The 25,342-nt window shown below is 35.2% G+C and overlaps 1 protein-coding gene across 2 annotated transcripts in view; it reads left to right on the top strand.

The window, feature by feature from the left end:
- Positions 1 to 25,342, top strand: part of LOC113120477 (ATPase family AAA domain-containing protein 2-like) — an 89,151-nt gene that overhangs the window by 8,499 nt on the left and 55,310 nt on the right. For both annotated transcript variants that reach the window (XM_026290304.1, XM_026290305.1), the window contains exons 5-20: positions 1,814 to 1,910; positions 2,160 to 2,286; positions 4,274 to 4,429; positions 4,617 to 4,692; positions 5,250 to 5,351; positions 5,455 to 5,566; positions 5,661 to 5,776; positions 5,872 to 6,046; positions 6,848 to 6,936; positions 7,197 to 7,356; positions 9,776 to 9,866; positions 11,952 to 12,263; positions 13,515 to 13,659; positions 14,317 to 14,503; positions 14,684 to 14,869; positions 23,735 to 23,870. In XM_026290304.1, coding sequence (XP_026146089.1) covers positions 1,814 to 1,910; positions 2,160 to 2,286; positions 4,274 to 4,429; positions 4,617 to 4,692; positions 5,250 to 5,351; positions 5,455 to 5,566; positions 5,661 to 5,776; positions 5,872 to 6,046; positions 6,848 to 6,936; positions 7,197 to 7,356; positions 9,776 to 9,866; positions 11,952 to 12,263; positions 13,515 to 13,659; positions 14,317 to 14,503; positions 14,684 to 14,869; positions 23,735 to 23,870 — 2,267 coding nt within the window. The remainder of the gene's footprint in view (positions 1 to 1,813; positions 1,911 to 2,159; positions 2,287 to 4,273; positions 4,430 to 4,616; positions 4,693 to 5,249; positions 5,352 to 5,454; positions 5,567 to 5,660; positions 5,777 to 5,871; positions 6,047 to 6,847; positions 6,937 to 7,196; positions 7,357 to 9,775; positions 9,867 to 11,951; positions 12,264 to 13,514; positions 13,660 to 14,316; positions 14,504 to 14,683; positions 14,870 to 23,734; positions 23,871 to 25,342) is intronic.

Raw genomic sequence — 25,342 nt, 5'->3', positions numbered from 1 at the left:
TATAATTAGTAGGACATCTGATGAAGCCAACAGAGTTTACTCTTGCAGAAACAGAAAAGAACTAGAAGAGATTACAAGAGACTACTCTATTTATGGTGACTACATTTGTTCATCTTGCATTCATGCAGATAATGGTTTATGATATAATTGTAAGTAGGTTCCGGCTGGACATGAAATGATGTAGTTAGACCTTACTTTGTTAATCCTGTAAGTCTTTGTTAACATTTTTACTAATGAGCTGTATCAGTTATTGGGTGGTATTTCATACTTGTTGAGCTCTGGAGATCTTTTATGCTAATCAAACATTTGCTGTCATGTCTTTTTCAAAGAAAGTTTCTGTGATTGTCCCTAGAACCGTCAAAACGTGTGTTTGAACATGCATTAGTGGTTTAACATTGAAGACGTATGGTGTGTTTACACTGCCGCAGTATTTTTAGTTAATTCCCTTTGAGAGCATGGTGGATTGTGGGATTGACAGTGGATTGGAGAAAATGTTGAGAGCATTGAACAGTTCATAAATGCTCAACTTTATGCAAATATCAAGGAAAAACACCAGGCAGCTGACAGATGTTGTGAATTGTAGGTAGTGATGTTTGTCATGAGCATTTAAAAATATGCGAGTTGTGCAGGAGTTTTCTGCTGGGCTTAGTGTACAAATCATTTTTTTTTTTTTTTTTTTACATATTAGAGACTTTGCAGTTTGGACACTTTAATTCTGAATAGATTGGCGGCGTTTACAAAAGTTGATTGAATTTGAGACCGTTTCTTTGCATTGGGTATTCAAAAACAAATCTAAATTTTTTTTAAATAATCATGTATTTTTATATTCGATTATATTGGATGTGTATTAAAAAAAAGTTTTTGAAATACATTTTTAATGATGGATTAACTGGGTTGTGTCCTAATGGGGTTTTTAGCATGAGGTAACATGTTGTTGCGGTTCAAAGACAGATGGTGGAAGTGTATTGGAGAGAGGAGACCTGCTGGTGTTGCACATGAATGGCTTGAGCTGCTTTACTCATTCTGTATGACGTTCCTCCATATTAACCCTGTGAAGCCTGACATATGAAGTGCAAGTCAGAAATTTGCGTAGGCTTATATTTTATGATTGAGTATCATTTGATACATCAGGCTTTTGTCTCCATAGAGAATATGAATCATGAAGGGATAAAATTATTAAGAGGTTCAAACTGAGCAACAAAATGCAGTTTGGTGCATCTGCTAATATTGGATCTCATTCGGGATGAAGAGGATTAAGTAAGCTCTACGCAGCTGTTAATATTCAAATTCTGTATTTGCATTTTATTTTCAAAATCTGATTTATTGTGGCCAATGAGATCTTTATAACGGTATATAAAATGCTTATAAATATTCACTCTATATCTTTCAAATATGTTTTCGTAAGATGATATTTAAGTTTAGTTTTATGATTAAAGTCTTGTACATTTTATTTTGGGGGGCAAAAAATAAGACTTCAGTCTTAAAGGGGAAGCTGTCCAATATTCATAAATATATTTCTCATATATATATATATATATATATATATATATATATATATATATATATATAAAATTATGAAAAGTATTACCGTAAACAATGTTTCGTCCATCTGATATATATCGTCATATCGCCCAGCCCTAGTTCAACAGGTATTTCTTTAAAGTTTTGATCATGTCGATAATTTAGAGGCTTTATAATTTTACATATCCAGTATGACAAGGCTTCATGGGGTTAATCTTGTTTATGAACTATTGTCTCATGAGACTAAAATGTTTGGTCATTGAATGCATGTGAATCTTGTGTCTGTTGTTAGTACGGCAGAAGCAGTCCTTCAAGAGATGGACAACATCAGCAGCATACGGCAGAATCGGGAAGTGGAGCGCCTCCGCATGTGGACGGACACTGAACTGGTGACTCCTTCTATTCTTTAACACTGATGATTAAACAGCAGAACAATTGGGCCGCCTTATTTTCCATCTCATTAAGGAAATGATTGCCCACATTGAGGTTATTAAAATCCTGCCTTACTCTGAAGCATTGGTTTTTCTCTTCAGTGTGGGCTGTGAATCCACTGATGAGTCGAAACTCACACACTACAAACTCCATTGATTCTTCCACATTTCTCATTTAGATGTTTATTTCTTTATTTTATGCTGCAGGAAAACATGGACATGTACTCCCGCGTGAAGAGGAGGAAGTCTTTGCGTAGGAACACGTATGGAATGCAGGCGCATCACAAAGCCATGAGCAAGTCAAAGGACCCCGAAGAGGAGGAGGGAACTGAAGGTATGTGTGGACTCTGAAACTGTCCTATTCGCTAATTAATTGTTTTTATACAACTCTGTTAACTTGGTTTACCAATTTAAAATGTTTGACTTTAATTTAGGTTTCAATGTTTTGGTAAAAAAAAATATATATATATATATATATATATATATATATATATATATATATATATATATATATATATATATTAGTGCTGTCAAAATTAGTGCGTTAACGCATTCGATTAATTTGAAATATTTAACGCGTTAAAAAAAAATAACGCAATTAACGCGGTTGCAGTTTTTTTTATTTCCAGTTGTGGCCTATGTGTGTTCAACGTGCAAAGAAATATGGATAAGACCAAGGAAGGACTTTTAGACGGAAAGTTTCAGTATAAAACGGATTACTCTTCAGTCTGCCACAAGAAACATTACTCTTCATTCAGTCTGCCACAAGAAACAGCAACATTAAAATCATGAACTCAAATGTCATTGTTTAACGTTAATAAGCTTAAACGAAAATAAACGAAATAATTGTGTAGCGGAGTATTTTATGTACACAGTGCCGCGAACTGTCAATCACTCCTGTGCGCGTGCATCACTGTCCTCCTCACAGCTGCAGCAACTTGCGCTCTCTCTCTTCATCAAGCTTTAAAACAAAAAGGGGACAAAAAGATCATATTGTCTTTGTGCATAGGCTATAGATTAATTAGATAAATGAATATCTAAATTTGTGCCTTGCCGTCTATGGTATTTTTTTAGAACTTAGAAAAAAGATGCTGCAGCCAATGAGCAGCCAGCGGGGGCTGCAGGACGACTCAACCTCCGTAGACAGTTTTTAATGTTTATCAGACAATAAATACTCAAGATTTTGCTTTAGTATAACTCACAACGAGTTTCACACACCTTCTCCGGCCACGTTGAGTTGTTGACACTTAACAGTGGGAAAAGCAACACATGCGCTATTCACTTGTATAACTTAAGGGTGAATGGGTAATGTAGTTTCTGCTCTGGGTGGGATGAATTAGGAAGCTTGCATTGTGAAGGGCGCTCTGAAAATCGGCAGTGCAGGTGAAAGATTAAAACCTCTATTAAAACAGATGTCCAAATGAGCGTACCGGTACGCTACAAGCACGTTCTGGGCGCAAGGAGAGGTGGCGGTACGCTCAAGAGCTATATTTGGAAGTGGCGGTACTGAGTACCAGTGCGTACTGGCCCACTTAAAGCACTGGCAATGACTATACTTTGGAATTTTTTTGCAGTCCACTTAGAATTCAACATGGAAATCATTTTTGTCTATTATTGGCATTGATTGTTTTGAAATTCAAATGGTACTTACATGCCTGTGTTTTTATTTCTGTAATAAATATGGCTGGTTGATGGTTTATTGCAGGTATGTTGTTTACATGAGAAAATCTGTGTTACAAGTTAAACAAAAATTCCAATAAACAATCATATTTTGAATTTAAATAGTTTCTTTGTCTTGAGTTTACATTAATTATTAACATTTTACATTTACATATCCAAAAAGTTTCAGTCTTTCAATTGCGATTAATCGCGATTAATCGCGATTAATTTTAAAAAATTGTGCGATTAATTAGTTAATTTTTTTTAATCGATTGACAGCACTAATATATATATATTTTTGGTGCATTGCTAGTGTCACACCGTGTGATTTGTATCTGGTGTAGGTTGCTTGTTTAATGTTCCCAAGCATCATTGCAGCTTATTGCATTCATATAAAATTTTTATGACCAGGCGAATTATAAGAAATGTAATTAATGATTCTGTGTCCATTTCTAATTCCATTCAACAGTTCCAGTTTCATAGTAATTATCAAATAAATTGTATTATTGTTTGTTTGTTACATTTTTTGCATCTAACAATGTCATTTGTCTTCTTGATCTGTCCTAAACATATATTATATTCCTTTTTTGATTTTCAACCGTGATGATGTTTATTTTAGTTTGGCGTTTGTTCTAAAGAGTTCTCTTTTATTAATTTTTAAGAGTCTCACGAAGAGGAGGAGGAGGATGAAGATGTGGAGGCTGATGATGATGAAGACGATGAAGGAGACGAGGCAGAAGAGGCTGGAGAGGAGAACGACAGACCTTATAACCTCAGGCAGCGTAAAACTGTGCAGCGATATGAAGCGCCCCCAATAGGTACTTGCTCATACACATGCACTCATGAGCATCGATGCTCAGACAGTTTTCATTCATGCTTATGTGCTTGAGCACCTAAAACATCCTTTTGACCCTCAGATGTTCCCATGCCATGCAGCGTGTGCAATCACTGGCTATTTTAATGAATGATTTTGTCTTTTAAATGCGTTTTCATTTGTTTTCTCAGAGCCAGTGAACAGAAAGCAGAGCAAGGGCTCTCTGTTCGACACGCACAGATCTCCTGCAAGAAGAAGCCATATTAGGTGCATTTCTTTTTTTTTCAGAAGTGTTTTCTTATGTGTAATATCTTCCTTTTTTGGAGGGCAATGTTTTCTGTTTGAGGGTTGTTATAATTAACTCAAAAACAAGAAAAAAAAAAAAGAATGGAAAGTTAAGTGAAACAAAATATTACATTTAAAAATGTAACATATTATTAGAACCAAGAGAAAGCATTTCCATCTACAGCCGAGAGAGGGCGCTCTGTTTTCAGTGTAGACTACAGGAGCACTGAGCAGCATAGAGCGCCCTCTGGCGGCTGTAGACAGTAATGTTTTCTCTTGATTCATTTCTCTTGGTTCATGTCAAATTAATTTTGATAAATAAGTCGCACCTGACTATAAATCGCAGGACCAGCCAAAATATGAAAAAAAGTGCGACTTATAGTCCACAAAATGTGGTACTAAAACTCACAATAAAATTTAAAAGCAAATTAAAGCAAAATGTAAAATTAAGCATTAAAAATACTAATATAAAATACTATTAATAAAAGCTATAATATAATCTCAATAATACTAAATCAACACTGTGTTTTCGTAACCAGAGTAAAGAAACATGCCATTCACAGTAGTGAATCGACATCATCGTCTGATGAAGAGCGATTTGAGAGGCGGAAAAGCAAAAGCATGAGCCGAGCTCGTAACAGGTGACATAAAAACAGAACAACTATTAATTCACTCAATATGTGACTTATTACATGGCTACATTTTTACTAAGGTTTGATGTTGCTTGATTTTTTTGTGTGACAGGTGTCTACCCATGAACCTGCGAGCAGAGGATCTGTCCAGCGGTGTGCTTCGAGACAGAGTAAAAGTGGGTGCTAGTTTGGCAGATGTGGATCCCATGAATCTGGACACTTCTGTGAGTCTGAATGTTTCTACACTTCTCTACATTTCTTTACTGAGGATAAAGATACTTTGTGGGTTAGCATATGTTCTTGTCTCTTTCAATGCAGGTGAAGTTTGACAGTATTGGAGGTCTCTCCCATCACATTCAGTCTTTAAAAGAGATGGTCGTCTTTCCTTTATTATATCCAGAAGTGTTTGAGAAGTTTAAGATCCAGCCCCCAAGGTAAGGTTTTATTGCGTATATTTTTCAGTTTTGTGTTTAGTTGACGTGTCAGAGGTTGACACTAACATTTGTAACATGTTTTCCCCGCTTTGCAGAGGATGTCTGTTTTATGGGCCTCCAGGAACTGGGAAGACGCTGGTGGCACGAGCTTTGGCCAATGAATGCAGTCAGGGTGACAGGAAGGTGTCTTTTTTCATGCGCAAGGGCGCAGACTGCCTCAGCAAATGGGTGGGAGAGTCTGAACGACAGCTCCGCCTACTTTTTGATCAGGTGACCTCACAATCCTGGCTCTAGTATGACTTTGAGATCATTTCTGTTGTCTGTGAGCTGATATTTATTGATGACCAGATATTGCACATTCCTGGATGTTTGTTTTATGTAAAAGAAAATTAGGGTTAATTTAGAAAATGTTCAAGTGTTAAATTAAGTGTTAAACGTCTTTGCAGGTTACAGTTTTAAAACGGTTTTGTCATTTGCTCAATAATAACAATAATAACATCATCAACTACAACATAAATAATAATACTGATAATTATAATTAGTGAAAAAATACAGTCAAATAATAGTCAAAAAATACATATTAAATCAAGTATTATTGAAAATCCAGTATTTGAAATCTAATATAAATCTTGAAAATAATCATTTTTCCACTACTGAAAATGTAAATTGATAGTTTAAAATATAAAGTTAATTAATATTCATTTGAGGATTGGATTTCTATTAAAAAAAAAAAAATTCTATTCATTTCAATACATTTTATTATGAAAAGTTGTGAGAGAAAAAAATAAAATATCGCTTATGCAGCATAACTGAACCTAGCTTTTACTGTTTTGTTTTTTTTTAGAAGAAAAAAATCTGCCTTTGTCTCCCTGTACTCTTTAAACAGTGTCAGATATTTACAGATTTGTATTTTGTTGATTCTTGTAGTGTATCACAAGTTGTCTTTTTAGATTTGGAGTGAATCACATATCCCTATAAAACAGGTGTCAGGCTCGGTTCTCTCTCCTGCTGTTTTGAAGTGTTAGATGTGTGATTATCCAGCCAGGTGATGTTTTCCTCTCGTCCTGGCAGGCATACCTCATGAGACCCTCCATCATCTTTTTCGATGAGATTGATGGCCTCGCTCCTGTTCGCTCCAGCAGGCAGGATCAGATTCACAGGTAATGCGTTTGAATGAATGCGGTGGGGATTGCAGAAGGTTTCATCATCAGGATTAGAAAAGCTCCTGAAGAAATCAAGTAGTTCGATATGATTTCCACACAAAGGCTTTTAGTATTACAAGGAGTATACGACGGAAAACAAGATTTTTCTTGCTCTTTTAAAGAGTTTGATGTACTACCCACATTCACACATCAGCACCTATTCATTTTACATTTGAAGAGTTTAACCAGTCATTTTGTTTTCTCTTTTTATGATTTAGCTCCATAGTGTCTACATTACTGGCATTGATGGATGGTTTGGACAGCCGGGGGGAGATAGTGGTCATCGGTGCTACAAATAGACTCGACTCTATTGACCCCGCACTCAGGAGGCCCGGCCGCTTTGACCGGGAGTTTCTGTTCAACCTGCCAGATAAAAAGGTGTGCAAATCCTTTTGAACTCCTACATGGTATTTCGGAGCCAACTGACATTCAGTGTCCCAGAGCGTCCTCGTGTCCCTCTCTCAAAACACTTATCCTGGACTTGTCTGACAGCTCAGTTTGAAGTCTTTTGCAGTTGGTTTGGTCACTAAAATGTCGTCTTTTATCTGCGATAATCTCAGATTCTGCTTGCCAAGCTCGTTTTAATCTTGATAAACGGAAAGCCAGTTAATTTTGATGAGGTTACTTTAGTATGCCGATCTCTGCTGATATCAAAGCTTCCCTGCTTTAGTTCAAAACATTTCATGACCGGAGCTAAAGGCCTAAACATTACCTATGAGTAACTTGAAAATTGTATGTTTAAAGATGTGCCAAGTATTGAGCCCTTCAAACTACAAATAAGTAGTGGTCGACCGATATATCGCTAAGGCCGATATATCGGCCAATATTTGGCATTTTTCAAATATCGACATGGGAACGATAAGTTTTTCTGTTTGGCCAATGTGTTTTTTTTTTGACAGCACTGAGAGCTGCAGCGCTTGAGCGCATGCAGTGCTCACACTCTCTCTTGTTCATCATCGTCGTTAACAGTTCTGTCTAATATGGATATAAGTCTGTCTAATAATCAGACGGTTTAACAAAGGGATTTATGTATACAGAAAGTATTATAATGATTGCTTTTATATTAACTATTAACTATTAATAATTTTACTATTATAGTAATAGAAAGGCAAACATGATGATACCTTCTTGTTTGCCATCAGCATTAAGCAAATATACATTTAAATATTTTAAACAAATCTTTGAATGACTAATGAACATAAAATTTAACATACCTTGCAAACTTAGTCGAATCCAGTTGTGAGATCTTGTGAAGAGTGCATTTTTATCCAGCATGATCGCGTGTGCTCTGTGTGACGGTCGGTCCGTGTGAAATGAATGTTTTAAACTTATGCTGCGCTTTATGCATTTGCCCACTGTCATATTCATGTCATTTTCTCTGTGTGCTGTATGTAAAATGAGGGTTTCCCTGGCTTTATTTGAAAAATATGATTCCTAATGCACACAAACTTCCCAGAATACTGAGTGCCCTGTTGGTAACAGTGTTTACTTTCTTTTTAATTATGTTTTTATTAAATATTTATTTATTTGTGAAAAATACTGTCATCTGAAGTATAAGTATGTTACTTTTACACATTTATTTTAAGTAGAGGCTAACTAGTTATTGAAAGAGATATTATAACATTAGATTATATATTATCCAACAGTCAGAGATTTCAGATAAAGTAAGAACATTAAACATCATTTAAACAGATGAGAGTATTCTAAATCCCAATGACACCAGAAACGGGTTGAAAACAATGATCAGAAGAATTGAATGCAGTAGTGTTTTGTTGAATTACTAGGAGTAGTTTTATTTTATACAATGAGTTTTAGACTTAAAAATCGGAGATTTAAAAAATACTTAAAGCCTTTCAAAATTAACATTTTAAAAGTTTTCAAAAATGTACAACATGTAGTTAGTAAAGAAAAAAAAAAACAAATTAATTGGAAAGATGCAATAAGTTTTCACTAATTGTTTCAGTCCATAACATTTTATTTAATTAATTGGAGTTGTTTATTATGAATTATAAATTAAAACATAATTTGTAATGAGAAAGTACAAAATATTTAATATGTGGTGTATTCAGTAGTGGGTTCAGACCCCCCCCCCCACACACACACATATGTGTGTGTGTGTGTGTGTGTGTGTGTGTGTGTATACACCAAATGTTATTGCATTGTTTTCATGTAGCAGTACTTTTAAATGAAAAAATGCACAATGCACTACTTTTGTAGTATTATATATATAATATATATTATTTTATATATTATATAATTTGTAAAATTATATATAAATCTGTATTTTTTTATGTTATTATTTTTGCCATTTAGAGTAATTTATTAAATAAATAAAAAATCAGTTAATTATTGAGAATGTATTGTATTGAGAAAACTTGATGTACTGATTTATATACCAACTCTATTTTATTTGCTGTAGAAAATTTTGACCCGCAAATGGTAGTAACAAACTAACTAGACTAGAAACAGCTCTGTTTACACTGAATCCAATTTATGAATCTAGAACACAACTTATCTAATTGTCAAACATATCTACACCCTTATATTGTGTGCATCATCTATGCCTGAGCTTTTGTTTTTGAAGTTGTGATATGAGGTCAGCGCAGTGCTGGTCTGATTTCTAGATGTGTATGTAGTTTGTCTTCACAGCAGGGTGCTGGCTAATCAGACGTTAGCTCTTATGTTTTTACCAGCCCCTTTGTTAAGTGTTTATGATCAAAACAGATTTGCTGTGCATTTTGAATTGCCTTGTTTTATCTGTACACAGTCTTGTGTTTGTGTTTACGTTCATCAACAGGCTCGAAAGCACATTTTAGAAATCCACACCAGGGACTGGAGCCCCAAGCTAGCTGAACCCTTCATAGATGAGCTAGCTGAGAAGTGTGTCGGTAAGATGGATGCAAAAGTGATGCTTTTCTAGCTTCAGCTCTATATCTCAACACAACTAGTTGCAGCATGAACACGTTTTGGGTTTCAAGTAGGGATGATCATTTTGGTTATTTTTCCTAACTGACAACCAATGCTTGTTAACCAATTATTAACCGTTAAGTTAGAATTTGATTAAATTAGAAAGGATAGAGTGTCTTTGACCCATTAAAAAAAAAAAAAAGAATTTGACATGCGCAAAAAGCAGCAAACAACATGAGGATACACATGGCCTTCATATCACAACACGCACTTGCAGCGCTTCTGAGAGCGGAGAAAAACATAATAAAGATACATATATATAAAACGAATAAATGGGCTGATACAATAAATATATTTTTACCTAAATAATAAATTAAGAAATTAAATGAAAAACTGTGCAACAAGTAGCCTAATATGCAGAGTTCCGGTTCATTTTTGTGCTGCGCTAAAGGAAGCGCAGCAGAAAGCAGCATCCTATTTTTCTTTAAGCTTATTTTACAAAAGCACAAAGATTTGCTTTTATTGTGAATGTACACAAATACAGGAAAACCTTTTACAATTCCAATTATCTTTGACTAATAGGAGTTGTTGCTTCCACTGTTAGAAGGAAAAAAAAATCATTTGATTGTGCTGGCGCCGCATGCATGTACACAGTTAAGCTTTGCTACCTTGACAATGCAGCCCGTTTATTATCATCATAAAATACAGTCAGTCAAACATTTTGAAGAAAACACACACTGCTCAGTTTAAATATTTAGGAAAATCTGTGCCGTTAAGTGTTATCACTGTACCGCTGCGATGTTATGCAAAACATTTTGTTTTAGATGAATCTGGGAACACCAGTGAAGTAAGCTACATAACAAATTTGGCATTCAAATACATTCGCGAATATGGAAACATCTGATTGGAGAGACCCAACATTGGTTTAAATTTTGTTTTAGCCTAAATGAATGTTTTGGCTTGTTATTTATATGGCTATAATTTAGCCTATATTTTGATTTATTGTTCTTTTCTAAATAGCCTACTGTGGAGTGAGGGAAACTAAAATAGCCTCGCTATGTTTACAGTGTTTATTATAATGTTTGTAAACATTTTGTGTTGGCATTAGGACTATTTCTGAATGAAAGAAAATGATACGCGACTTGTTTTTTTTTCTCTAGAATTTTTTTCTTATTATTATATGTTTAGCGTATTTTAACTATGCAGCAAACCTTTTTAAATATTTTGATAAATTACTGAAAATAAATGACTTTTTAAACCATTTAACTGATTGTATCAATCGGTCAAATTAACGGTTAACTGGTTAAAATGAATATCCCTAGTTTCAAGTAATTTCTTTCTTCACTGATGCTGCAAAGTGAAAAAATCACAGGCGATCAGAACATGTTTGTTTAATCTGTATTCAAAGGCAATGAGTTATTACTACTTGATTTCTCGAGACCATAAAGTGTTTTGATATCCGATGTTTGGAAGATGAAACATGAAACACATGTTGTTCCCACAATCAGATAATTGACTGTTTTACACAGATGTCAACATTTGTTCAACAGATTTATCATTATTTAATGTAGAAACATTTTATTTGCTCTCAAATTTATCTTTTTGGCTATTGTTTGTAGCTTAAAGTCTAAAATTAAGTAGCAGTTTGTTTTCCCAACTGTAAAATGAAAAAAACTTGAGTTAAGTTGAATGGAACACAGTATTGATATTTTCACTGTAAGCTAGACTATTGTCAATTTAGACTTCTTAAATAATAATAATAAAGTTTAATCTATTTTTTCATTTTATCTTTTCAAATTTCTAACCATTTCGAATTCAAAAAAACTTTTAAATGGAAACTAAAAAACTATTTTAAAACATTTAAACTAAAAATGAGAGCTTGTGAAAACATTTCATATCTTATTTTTTCATAGCCTTTTATTGTTTTATTTTATATATATTTATTTTGAGTAATGATGCAACTGTTAGGTTGTAAATATTTAAAGTTATCAGTTTACTAACGTTTTTGAACCGTATTAAAGGTGACGTTTTTGTCCAGATGAGTGTCTAACTCTGCTGTGTCTCAGGTTACTGTGGGGCCGACATCAAAGCACTTTGCACAGAGGCTGCGCTAGCGGCTCTGCGGCGGTGCTATCCTCAGATCTACGGCAGCAGCCAGCGTTATCAGCTGGACGTGGGCTCCATCGTTTTGGGAGCGCAGGATTTTGGTCGTGCTCTGCGCTCTATAGTACCTGCGGGTCAAAGGGCCCTGGCTCCGCCCGGTCAGGCCCTTTCCTGTGTGTTGAAGCCCCTGCTGGAGCCCACACTGGCCCAAACGCTGGCCTGCCTGATGCGAGTCTTCCCCCACGCAGAGCTCCTGCACAGGGAACACACACACGGTACGCTCACATTTCCTGCTGTTGGATTTTATTCTGTTCAGTGAGTTATTTCTACTATACATCACAGGTACAAAAAAATGTTTAATTAGTTTTTTCCCTTTGCCCTTCTTTTCTCATTTAGGTGTTTCATCATCCATTCAGATCTATTTTTGTGCCTTACATACAGAGCTTTATAATTACCACCTCATATTACTGCTGGGAATAGAATTCCCAGTATTTTTAATGACTGCTCTCTTTGAAATAAGTCATGTGACTCATCGCACCATTTAGTTCACCATTTAGTTAGAAAATTCATATGTCAAAGATGAACGGACACCTGGTTAGAGATGTTAGTTTTCCTAGATCGAGTTTGTTCATTATTATTATTATTATTATTATTATTATTATAATTATTATTATTATTATTATACATATTTCCTAAATGGTTGATTTTTGAATTAATGGAATCTTTTTCCTCGAAGATTTTAAACCCTTTTCGCTAAAGATTTCCAAGACAGATTTATATTTTTATTGTGCCCTTGAATCATTGAATGAATCGTTTGGGAGTCGTTGAGCAAGTAAGGTAAAAATAAATGCATATTATAACATAATAAAAGTGTTTTTTTGACCTTGCATGCATGTCATACTGTTGTTGGGGACTCCCAAAACCAAAATATGAACCTTTCAATTTCCATAGTAGGGGCACTTTAATCCTTGATGCGTTTTAAATCGTTAGTGTCAGTATAATTTATATGTGTGTGTGTATATGTGTGTGTGTGTGTGTGTGTGTGTGTGTGTATATATATATATATATATACATATATATATATATATATATATATATATATATATATATATATATATATATATATATATAATTATATAATTATTATTTTATCAGTATTAATGTTACTTTCTTCAAGGAATACTGAATAACCAAAGAAAGCACCACCAGTCCTAAGTTTAGTTAAAATCGCTCGTTTGCATTCACACGTTACCAAGTTTTAATTCAATTTTTAATTCAATCAAAGTGCAAGATTTTCCTTTTATTTTTATTTATTTACTACTGAGGGAAAGGGGGATAAAATCTAAGATTAAATCAAATCATTGTTATTATCAGAGTAACCCCAATACTAGTGCATCAAATCAGAGCACTTTTCCTGCTGCATGTTTCATTTGTTTTCTGTTTCTGTTAATCTGCTGTTTTTATAAACCACGCTGCATCTGAAGAGACGTCTGCAGAAATATAAAGTGGTTTCTCTGTGATTTCAGACACTGACAATCATCTGTTGGTGGAGGACTCGTACAGCGAGGACGAGGAATGTCTCGGTGCTCCTTCCATTTATGAAACTCAGTCAGGATCGCTGAAGGAAGCAGCTTCCATCACGACACACAAACCCTTTCTCCACTTTACCACGTGAGTCACTTGAATTCTCAGCTTTCAACCTCCGCGCACTTTCATAATCCATACATACACTGAGGCCCTTCATTTATTATGCTTATGTTGCAATTTTAATGCTGTTATGGCAAAAGAAAATAAACAAAACAAAGTTTCTACAAGATAAAATCAAAATGCTGTGTTTTGCTGCCATCTGTTGGTATGCTGCAGGACATACAGTCTGCACTGAGACAGCTTGTGTTCCTCAGCAGACCTACTTCAATCCCGTTTGCATCGATTTGTTCTTCACGGTTCAGTGAAACAGTGTTTTATGGCATTAGCTTGCGATCATCAATACTTGCAGCTGCTCACACTTAAATGAGATGTTGGCAAGTGGTTCATCTTATTATATTAATATACAGTATAGATGACAAATGCATTACAATTTTTCCTTCCTAAATAGCTGCCAACTTTATCAGTTACCTTATTTATTTATCTTCATTATTGAAATTTTATTTGACCGTCGTAGCTTCATTCAAGTTGTCAGCACCTCTTCCTAGATGAGAAACTGAAGCAGTTTCTCAAAACTAACATCTGTGTAGACAACATTTCTGTGCTTCTAGGTTTGAATTGAACGTTTCTAACTCACCTAGACAGATGGATAGATAGATAGTGACCTTTTTCTTTTTGTTTCAGTTCTGCCTACAAGCAGCCCACCTCTTACCGGCCACGGCTGCTGCTGACGGGACCCCAGGGCGCAGGGCAGAGCACACACCTGGCCCCTGCTGTGCTGCACCACCTGGAGAAGTTCACTGTGCACCGTCTCGACCTACCCACGCTATACTCCGTCAGTGCCAAAACCCCGGAGGAGTCTTGTGCTCAGGCAAGCCCAAAAACACAGCATCACTTTTAAAGGCTTCACACATCCAGTGTGTGGTGCTGTGGGCTTGTACAACTATTATTGTGCTTAAAATGTGTGATGATGGTAGTCGGCGCACGCTATCCACCTTATTTTCTGCATAGGAGTGAATGTGGTCATTTGTAACGTCTGGTCTGTGTGTAGGTGTTTCGTGAGGCTCGACGCTGTGTACCCAGCATCATCTATATGCCTCACATCAGTGACTGGTGGGAAGCCATCAGTGAGACGGTCAAGAGCAGCTTCCTCACACTCCTGCAGGATGTACCCTCATTCACACCGCTCCTCATCCTCGCCACAGCAGAGACCATCTACCAGCAGCTCCCAGACGAGGTGACCAATCTGTCCCCTGGACATACCCCTTAACCTAAATACACTTTTCTGTGTTATATTCATGTGTGTAACAAACTGTATATATTTTGTTGTGGAGACAAGTTTCTTTTCTAAGGGTTAGGTGTACTTTCAATTATTTCCCCCCACTCTGAAGAAGTTGCATAGAAATCTGTGATGGTTGATTGTATGACGCTCAAATTATGCGTTGGGTAAAATTTACTATATTAGAACTAAATATTTACATATTGAATTCTAATCATTAAAAAATAGTGTGATTTTTAGTATTTTTTAAATAAATATTATTTGTAGTTTGAACTAAGACATCTTCACAACACATCAGTGTCTAAACGGCATTTATTGTTTGAATTACCATATAAAATCGGCAGAATATGATTGATCAGACTCTTCGCTCATAGCTCCTCACTCCTCGTCCTCGTCTCCTCACGGTTCAATTAGAGAATTGAGATGTCCTACAAGATGGAGATCAATTGGTTTCTGGTTCCCCCATAGTGTGTCTGTGAATTTGGGGAGATGGAAGTGTGATCTTTTGGGCGGGGGCGTGTTTATTTTGGTGATTTCAATTATCAACAGTGTTTCTCAGAAATTGCTTACTGCTCCTTTAAGAATCTATACCGATTCATTAAAATGAAGATTTATAAAACTAGGTAAACATAAAATGGATATGTATCTGAGCTTAGCCTTTTAGTCTTTTAGTCAGCTTGCCCTGAAGCTCGTGGCTGCGGTTAAATACACTTGTATCTACTTTCATGATATGAAATTGATGTAAACAGAACATCTGATTTGTTGAAATAGATCTGTGCATCAGTGCGAAAGCAGCCTGTTAAAGCTGCCACTGTCTATGATCTCAACAGTAAGAATCAAATGGCAAAAGAAAAAGAATAAATCCATAACTATGGTTTAGCCTATCTGTAAACTTTAGGATACTTCACACACTCCCAGATAATGAAAGTGCTTTTCGTTTATCCCTAATTGTATTTTCCCTCTTTAATACTTTGCATTTGCTTGTATGTTTAAAAAGCTATACTTGCTTTTAATTCTTAACAATAATTAATTATATATTTATGAATATATGAATTAATATAATATTAATAACATTCATAGTTAACATAATTATTTAAACCAGGCTGCTTAAATAATTTAGTGAAAATGCACAAAATAAATTCGATATAATCGTGATGCATCGTGGAATTGAATTGAACATTGTTGAGAAAGATCACTTGAGCCTAATTTGTGTCCCATGCGCTAGGCCAAGGCTCAACCTTTTTCCTTTTCGTTTTGTTTTCGAGGTTTTGTCCCTCGTTCTTCTTTTTTCTTTAAGGCCTGACCTGTACCCATCATTCCCTTTCTGTTCTTTCTAGTCCTTTTCTAAGCACACCCAGAGGCGTTAAAATCAATTCTCAAAGACATGGCAGGAAGAACATGTGAGAGGAAAAGAGGGAGCGAGAGGGTGGAAGGAAGAGATAAGTAATGCAGTCTGAAGTCACACAACCAAAAACCCCTCTCTCTTAATTATGCTGACGGGGAGTCACTCTGGCAGCTCTGCGGCTTCACCTCCCAATCCAGCATCAAGCACCTCCAGCGGCTCATGCTGTGCGCCCCATGCATCCCAGGGTGAGTCGCTGGGCAACTAGTGATTGGCTGGTGGCGAAGCCCTTGATCATAGCGCCCACTGAAGAGACTGATGCCCACCAGGAGGGCACGAGAGTGTTTGGAATAAAAGCTTTAATGTTATTGACAGCCCTGTCTCTTGCTCGCTCTCTTCCTGCAAGGTGTGTTCATTAAAGCCCGTCTCATTCCTCTGAGGAAAGACACATGTTTAATTGATAGCAGACGAGGATGGGTTGGTTATTTTACCCTCTGTGTGGTGCTGGGTTCTGTCACACTTGTTTTTTGTTTTCTCACACACTTTCTGGACTTTCAGTGTTAAATCACCCCTTTGAAGTCCTCTGTGGTGTCGTGATGTTCAAATTTTACCAATATGACAGTGTTTGCATTATGAATCTGCAGTCAACAGTCAATCTGTTTGCTTTGTATTGCTTGAATTTTTTTTGTGTTTTGAAATGAGTAATAGTTCTGGAATTATCCCAGAATAATGTGCAGAGACAAATGAAGAGTTTGGTTCCAAAAGACTATAAATCCATTTCGGTTAATTTGAGTAAAAATGTGTTTTCTTTGCTGAGTAAGTGGCAAGATGAAAACCACTATTTTCTGTTTCAGACTTTCTCATAGCATCTTTAGGTTATGATAACATAAAAAATTCAAATCCAGATTTTGATTTTATCAGAATTATAAGATTTAATTCCCCCCCCCCCCCCCCAAATGCAATAAATCCATGATAGGTTTTTTTTTTTTTTTTTAACTGAAATAAATCAATTGAATAAATATGAAAGCAATTTTTCATATTGATACTGTTGAAAATACACAACGTAGTAAGTTGATCCATATGGACAGCCTCTTGGCACTGGCCTAAAAATACATTCATCAGCCATCGCTCCCAAAATGAATTCAACGGGTCATCTTGTTTGCTATAAATTAATTAAACAATAAAAGAAAATTTCATCATTAACAAGATCATGAACAACAATAACAAATTAGACCACAGATATCCCAAAATGACATTTCCCTTATATTCCATTTCTAAAAGTGCATTCATCTTTGCCATGTTACATTGATTCAAAGGGAGAAAACATGACCTAATAACTTGTTGGGTATCCTTTTTTTGCGTAAAATAAAAATTTTACTTTTCAATACTGACCAGATTCAATACTATTATTGTGCGGAAACTCAGCGTTTTAAAAACCAAACCCTTCAAATATTAGCTATGCTTAATAATATAGTCATTTGGTTGATTTTGCTGAAAAGGGAAAAATATATAAGTGATTTTTTGATCACTATCACTATTATTTGCTTTAAATCAGCATCAGTCAACTATGGATACACTGGCCAATATTGGATATTTAAGTGTATGTTTTCCTTTATTTTAAAGTTTTTATATAACCTTTGCCATCATGTTACGCTCCGATAGTTAATCTTTCAAAACAAAAAAGCCTTTATTTAATAACACTTTAATGTTATTAACGAAACTCAATATGAATTTACATTTTTCATGCTCTGCATTCTAAATGTATATTTAAAATGGCTTATATTAGTTTACGTTTTATTTTTAGTTGTTTTATATTAAAATTTTGGCCATTTATTAGTTATTGGCCATAACTGTAATCATGCACACTATTTATTTGTAGTTCATTATGTTGACAAGATTTGTTAAAACCGCGTCATCTATAGTTTCACCTCTGAAAGAACTTTCCTTCTGGCATACTTCATCTAGGTTGCACAGCCTGGTGGTTTATGTTAACCAAAAGTGTCTAGTGTTAACCAATATTCAAGCATCTATTTAGGCATCTCTTGCAAATCCTGGTTAAAAAGCTTCCTTAAAGTGTGTCTTTTGAGGTCTTAACGGAGCAGTATTCCTCCACAATCTTGCTGTGGCTCCATTGTGGTACAGAACACCCAGTTTTCATGACTCAGTCCATTTCTGATGGATACTATCAAGTCCAGCTCTACATTTCATTTAGTTATTTTTGTCCTTGACTGAATCAGAAATATGTTGTAGTATAAAAGTAAAATGGGTTAAAAATTTCATTTTATGTTGACTTCAACCCAGAGTTTTGGCAACCACAGAAAGATCTGAAGTGGCTTTGAATGGTGAAGTGGGCAAACTCAGAGAATCGGCTGTTTGAATCCACAAAGCCCGTTCCCACTTTGAAATGTACCCCAAGGCCCCTTCAGTGGAATCATACCATCCTCGCTCTGAATCATACCACCCTTACCTTGGTGTGAGAATCATCTCTTCATCCGGGCAGGGGGTCCTGTGTTAAAGCTGCGATCAATACTGGAGCTTCATAGTAACACCACTAGAGCTTCTACGGTCAGATTCTCCCTTAGAATAAACCATTCCGGCCGCTCCCTCTCATGAACACTTGAATCCAGGGCCTGTGAGATTTGGAGATGGAGAGTTTGTGTGTGGAATTCAGAAAGGAGTGCTGTGAAGGATCAGGATGTATTTGGCCTTCACTGATGTCAGCAGGTAGTTATATGAAACACCCGGTAGTCATGCTTTAGACTGAGTTGGAAATGTACTTTCCTTAACTGATGAATAAACTTTTAAATTAACCCTTAGGAAGAAGTACATAATGGATGAATATGCTGGTTTCTGGAATCTGTTGGTTTTATCTGTGATCACAGTATCATAGCTGATATCCCCCCAGATTGAATCGACAGCACTAAATCTAAATTGTTGTTGCAGGTTTATTGTAGCCATATTAACTCTGGACAAGACAAATACGTTTTTTATGTAAATGAGTAATGTTTTTTAGTTAATTTCGGCAAAATATCACCATGATTTGAGGAAAAATGTAATTGTGAGTTTTCTGGTCAAAATTGTTATTTAATTTAATTATTACAAAAAAAAAAAAAAAAAAAAAAAAAATATATATATATATATATATATATATATATATATATATATATATATATATATATATATATATAAAATATATATATATATATATATATATATATATATATATATATATATATATATTAAACAAAATAATTAATATCGAAATTTTCATATTTCACTGTAAACTTAAAAATCAAGTATTTAAGCCTTTTAATTTACATTACACAGTAAAACTTCAATAGTAATATTTAATATTTAATTTCTTTTGGTTTCAAATGTTAAACCTTATTTTTTTTGGCAGAAAGCCATTAAAGCTTCTCTTTTGTTGACAACAGCTGGTTCACAAGTGCTTCTCATTACAAATATGGGAAGATTGTTGACTCGTGTTGTGTTTCCAAAGTTGTGCTATAAGCATTGTGCAGCCCTATGTTATTGAAAAAATGAAGCGTCAAAATTATGTGAAAGGCATGAGCTGATCATAACTCTGCAGTTTATTTAGTGACTATTTTCATCTAGACCAGGTTGTTTTGGTGAAATCTTGGAAACAATCCAAAGATTTATTTGTGATTGGGCTTGCTTTCCATTTTGACATGCTTTTTGAAAAACAAAAAAATTACTCACTCTCTCCTTCTTTTTCTCATATTAATTATATTAACTGTACAAAATCAACATGCTGACAGATTGGTTGTAATATTTAAAAAACCGGCATACCTAAGAAACAATTTCCCGTTCCATTCACCTCAAGTAGGCCTTAAGTGAGAAGATATTGAACCTATTTTGGTTCAAGATTTTAAAAAGTCCATTAGCCCAGAGCTTATCCGCATTAAGTGCATCCCAAATATGCAAAGTAGAAGCTCGAGAACAGTTTGCACTGGCCTTGGGCTTCTGGCATGTTCAGCGAGACAGCTGTCCTCTCTGCAGCACTGCACGTCAGGGGTGAGGCCACCGATAAATTAAAAGAAAGGGGAACAAAATAACCACAAAAAATCTCTCGACTCGTCCGTTCCCTCACATTTCTTAAAGAGAAAGCTGTAGAGCCAGATGCCATGTCCGTCTGTAAACAGCATCTGCAGTGGGGGCAGGTGGTGTAGATCACAGGGAGAAGGTACGTGGCCCTGTGCTCGGGTGCGGGAAGAGTTTTGGCTCATGCTAGCGCATGTAGGAGGGATGCTAGCAGTCAGCTCCAGCAGTGTAAGGTTACACCTCAGTGTGCACTTGTTAGTTCACTAGAACACCTTCAGGGTCTGCGTTGAAGAGCCTGATGTCTTTTTATCTGTCGGTGCAATTTTGTAATTGTTTTAATCTTAGTCAATATGGGTAGTGAACATTTTAATAAAACAAACTATATATGGTTAAAAAAAAACCATCAGAGACTAAGTCTTTCAATACAGTTGGCTTTAAAAGTGACCTTTTTTTTTTACTTTCTAATATTTCAGCTTTACTTGCATAACGTTTTACTAGTCTTTTAGTAAACTTGTTTTTCAATGCAGCATAATAATAAAAATACAAAAATGCAAAACTTTTTGGCTAATTATCCAGTTAAAATATCTAAAAAGATAAATGTACTTGACATGCAATACTTAAAGATTCTTAGATTCATTGTTAGCGATTATATCATCAGTATAATTCTATTTCATCTTGTTACTCCAGCACAGTTTTTTCCCCACAAAATACATTTTCTTTCAACCATTTTTTAACTGGAAAATTAGACTGCAAAAAAAAAAAAAAAAACCCAAAGTGTTTAAAGTTAAATTCTGCTCCAAAACGTTGTTTCAAACTTTTTAACTCGCATCACAAAATAAGATATTTTGGAGAACGTTGGCCTCCAAATTACATTGCATCTCATTGACTTTTATTTTATGGACAAAAAAAAAAAAAACTTTCAAAATCTTTTCCACAGAAGAAAGTCAGACACACTTGTTTTTGTGTGACATGAGGGTGAGTAAATAATGACCGCATGTTCATTTTTGAATTAAATATCCCTTTAAGTTTCAATCAGTGGGGCATTTTACCCCCCGGGGATCGTCCAAAGTTGACACCATGGTTTGAAATAACTTTTTAAAAACATATTTATATGGCACAACTTCATTTTTACCTCTTAATTGAAAGCATCCTGAAAATGTTGCATTATGAAAGTAAAACACATTGCGTATGTCCTTTGATGATGACTTTAAATTCAGATATCACACCGGTTTGCAAATCCCAACTGTATTATTTATCAGTTTCTTATCTGCTTGTTGTTCATTTGAAGTGAAGATGAAACATGCGTCAATAAGAGAATGACAGGAGGAGACGAGAAATGTGTTTTCCACATTTCCTCTGGATGCCTTGTTCTCGGGCGAGTTGAAAGGCCTATTTAGTCTCTCAGCTCTCTTCCTCTCAGAATCTGCATTAGTCTCCAAGGCTTCCATCAGCTCTGAGACAAATCATAAAATCACTACCTGGCTCTTTTGTGGGTTACTTGCTTTGCTTCCCTTCATCTCGCCTCAAGAGTTGGGACCAAAGAAGTCTGAAAGCAACCTGAGTGGAAACAAATCTGCCATGAGGGGAACAACACATAAAATAATGCAGTTGATGAGGGATTGTTTGGATCTTCAATACCTGCTCATGATTGGAAATTGAACTTAAAGTGCTCTGCGGGTCCTCATTATGGAGAAATTCTCTCCTAAATCTGTCGCCGCCTTGTAATATTTGGGGAGCCCTGGAGACTTCTTAAAGTGGCTCAGTTTGCGCTAAGATATGAGAGCTTTCTGATATTTAGGAGTCTTTAGCCTTTACCTGATTTAATTTGTCCTGATTGCTGCAGTCTTGAAGAAACTTACAGTGAAGTTTAAACTGCTGATTCAGTAAAAGAAAAAACGCTCCCAGACTTCAGTAATTGGACTGGCACAGCACACTTTACCATGTGAAATTAGAGTTGAATGTAGCCATATGAGACTGCTCATTAAAACACTCTTCAATGACACCTGTGACCATGTGCACCAGACTCTGGTCATTATTTTCAGGATTTCTCTTCATGCACGAGTCTTTGGCTGTCAGGAAGGATGCGTGCATCATCACATTTCTTCTCCATCCTTTCATTATCTTCCGTCAAATCACTCTTCGTTAAAGCCTTTTGTTATCCTGCTCTTCTAATTGGCTGACTGACGGCAGCCATGATTTTGTCAAGTAGGATGTGTTGCTGAAACACCATGTTTTTTGCTCCTCGAGCCGAATTTGTAAACCTACCCCTAAAATTTGAGTAAACCACTGGCTTATTAAAAAGAAGAGTTGTAACCCTATTCTGATCATTAAACGGTGATAAAATCAAAGGGAAATTATGCATAAAACATGTTGTTCAATCCGTTTTAACGTGTTAATGTATTTCTCTCTATGTGTGTATATATGTATAAAATAATATAATGAGTATAATATGACATATGATAATGATTATACTAAATTATTTATTTGAACATTTAAAAAAATATCTGATGTCTTCTAACTGCTTTGGGTTTTACCCTTTAAATACTGTATGTTTACCAGCAAACTTTCTTTTCATAGTTCAAGCTGAGCAGAACAATGCTTCATGCCGGGAGAATATTTTCGAGAGTCAAAGCCCGTCATGCAATGTGCTTTCGGGGTGAAAACCAGAAAAAAAAGTGTTACGCACAAGAACAAAGAATGCTGTGGGAAAACCAAATCGACAGGGTTCAACACAAGTTTAAATGAGTTTGTATGTTGGCTGGTCTACTTTTTGGCGAGATGTGTGATGCTTTTTAGTGGAGTCCCAGGGATTTGATCCCTGCTGGTTGGCAGCTTTTGAAGAGCAGTATGGGTGATTTGGAGTGTTATTTTCATGGCAGATGTTCTCACAGTTTGTATATGTTGACTTCATGAATCACTGTTTATGATGCTCAACTTAAAGCATATATATATATATATATATATATATATATATATATATATATATATATATATATATATATATATATATATATATATATATATATATATATATATATATATATATATATATATAGGTGATTTACTGTTTTACATAAAACCATCATTCATTAGCTAAAGAACATTCTGTAAAAATGTAACCTTGAAATCTTTAATATCAACTGAGTAAGGTCAAAGATTGAAGTCATATTGAAAATAATGGTCGAAATCAAGCTTTGATACTTATCTCTTTACTAGATTTTAAGACTTTAGCCTGGATTCCACATAGTGTCATATAAATATATGTATGTATGTATATGTGTGTGTCTAATTTTTGTTGTTAAAAAGCATATGTAAGGTTATTTTCTATTAATTTTTCAGTCTGCTGACTTAATTACAAACTGCAAAAAAATTTTAAATTTCTAAATTTTGCTATCTTTTTTTATTTGTATTTTCTACAGCTGACATGCATCTTCAGCCGTTCATACGGGGAGGTGGTTTGTTTAAGCATGCCGGGAGAAGAAGCACGCAGGAAGTTTTTTTCAGACCTCATTCTTGAGCAGGCAGCCAAGGCACCACCCAGCAGGAGGAAAACCGGTAAGTGTTTACTGTGCTTAATGCAGAAGTATAGATTTATCTGTTCTTAAATGGAGGTAGTTAAATCCCCTTTTTGTTATTTAAACTTTTTTACCTTTGTAAGACTTCTTGAACAACTTTCTTAATCTACTAGAGTAAATGCAGCTGCGGGCAGCTATGATCTGGGCCAAGCACCGTGAACGATGTTTGTTACATTGTGTTGAAATCTAAGCTTCATAGTAAATCTGGTCAGATACCCTCATTGCATGGTAATATTTTATTTTTGTTTCAGATATTGTTTCAAAATACCTTGTAGTCCATATGACTCAGTATATAATAGGAATTAATGGAGACCAGACCAGAAATTTGCAACCAAGTAATAGAAAAATTACAAGAAGAAACTTCACAGGATGATTGCAGTGATGGCCATAGACTCTTAGCAAGAAAAAGAAGAATGATAGGGGCTACACGCACTTTGAGCTTGGGCACTAATGAGGCCATTAGCATGTGAAAGGCGTATGTTAAAGTGCCTTAGGTCTCTACCTTCGGTCTTCTAGGGTGTCAGACGTAATTGTCTGACTGGATGCTGATGTAATTTATTACCATTGTGACTTTAATATTCCTCACACTGTCCCTCACTTCTGGTTTGGTTCAGATTCTTAAAGGGATAGTTCACCCAAAAATGAAAAATTAGTTACTCCACTTAAAGTTGTTCCAAACATGTATGACTTTCTTAGTTCTGTGTAACACAGAAGAAGATATTTTGAAGAATGAAAGTCAATGGGGTCCAAAACAACATATGTCCACGTTTATTTGCTTTAAGTTTACACGCCCCCAAATAATTAGTTATTGATGGCTCAATTTGAATGAAAACCTTTTTGTAAACAACTCAGTCAATTTGATTCAGCTCAGTCCTAATAAAATTTTGATTGGATTGAAAGGGATGTAGACCTGAAATAATCCTAAAAACTAAGACTATAAAAAAAATGAATTAAAATCACAATGCATTAAAATATAATATTAATATTAGATGAAAATTATGCTTCAATTTCAAACAAGTTCAAGTACTAGATTTACTATATACACTGTGTATGTCTATCGATCCAAAACTGAAAAAATCACTTCACAAAATCCCTAAACCTCAAGTGCCATGTGAACAAAGTGGACACTGAAAATATACAATTAAAAGCTAATAAAAAGTGTTTGTATTATAATAAACATAAATGATGCTAAAATAACACTACATTGTAAGGAAAGGAATGCACTATCCAAAATATCATCCTTAATGCTCCACAAAAGAAAGTCATACAGTTTTGGAATGACATGACTGTGAGTAAATTCATTTTTTGGTTTTGATAACTTCTGTTGCTGTCATTGAATTAACTTCTCTCAATTGCGATTACTTCCGTCACCGCTGCTGCTCTTCCAGAATTGCTACTCCAGCTTATGCATAAATTGGGCGTCCCGGGTGTTCCTGATGTTCTCTTCTGGAT

This window comes from Carassius auratus, chromosome 20 (genome assembly GCF_003368295.1).
Source record: "Carassius auratus strain Wakin chromosome 20, ASM336829v1, whole genome shotgun sequence".
Classification (NCBI taxonomy): Eukaryota; Metazoa; Chordata; class Actinopteri; order Cypriniformes; family Cyprinidae; genus Carassius; species Carassius auratus.
Note: the sequence above shows the minus strand (reverse complement) of the source record. Positions and strands in the feature narration are given on the sequence as shown.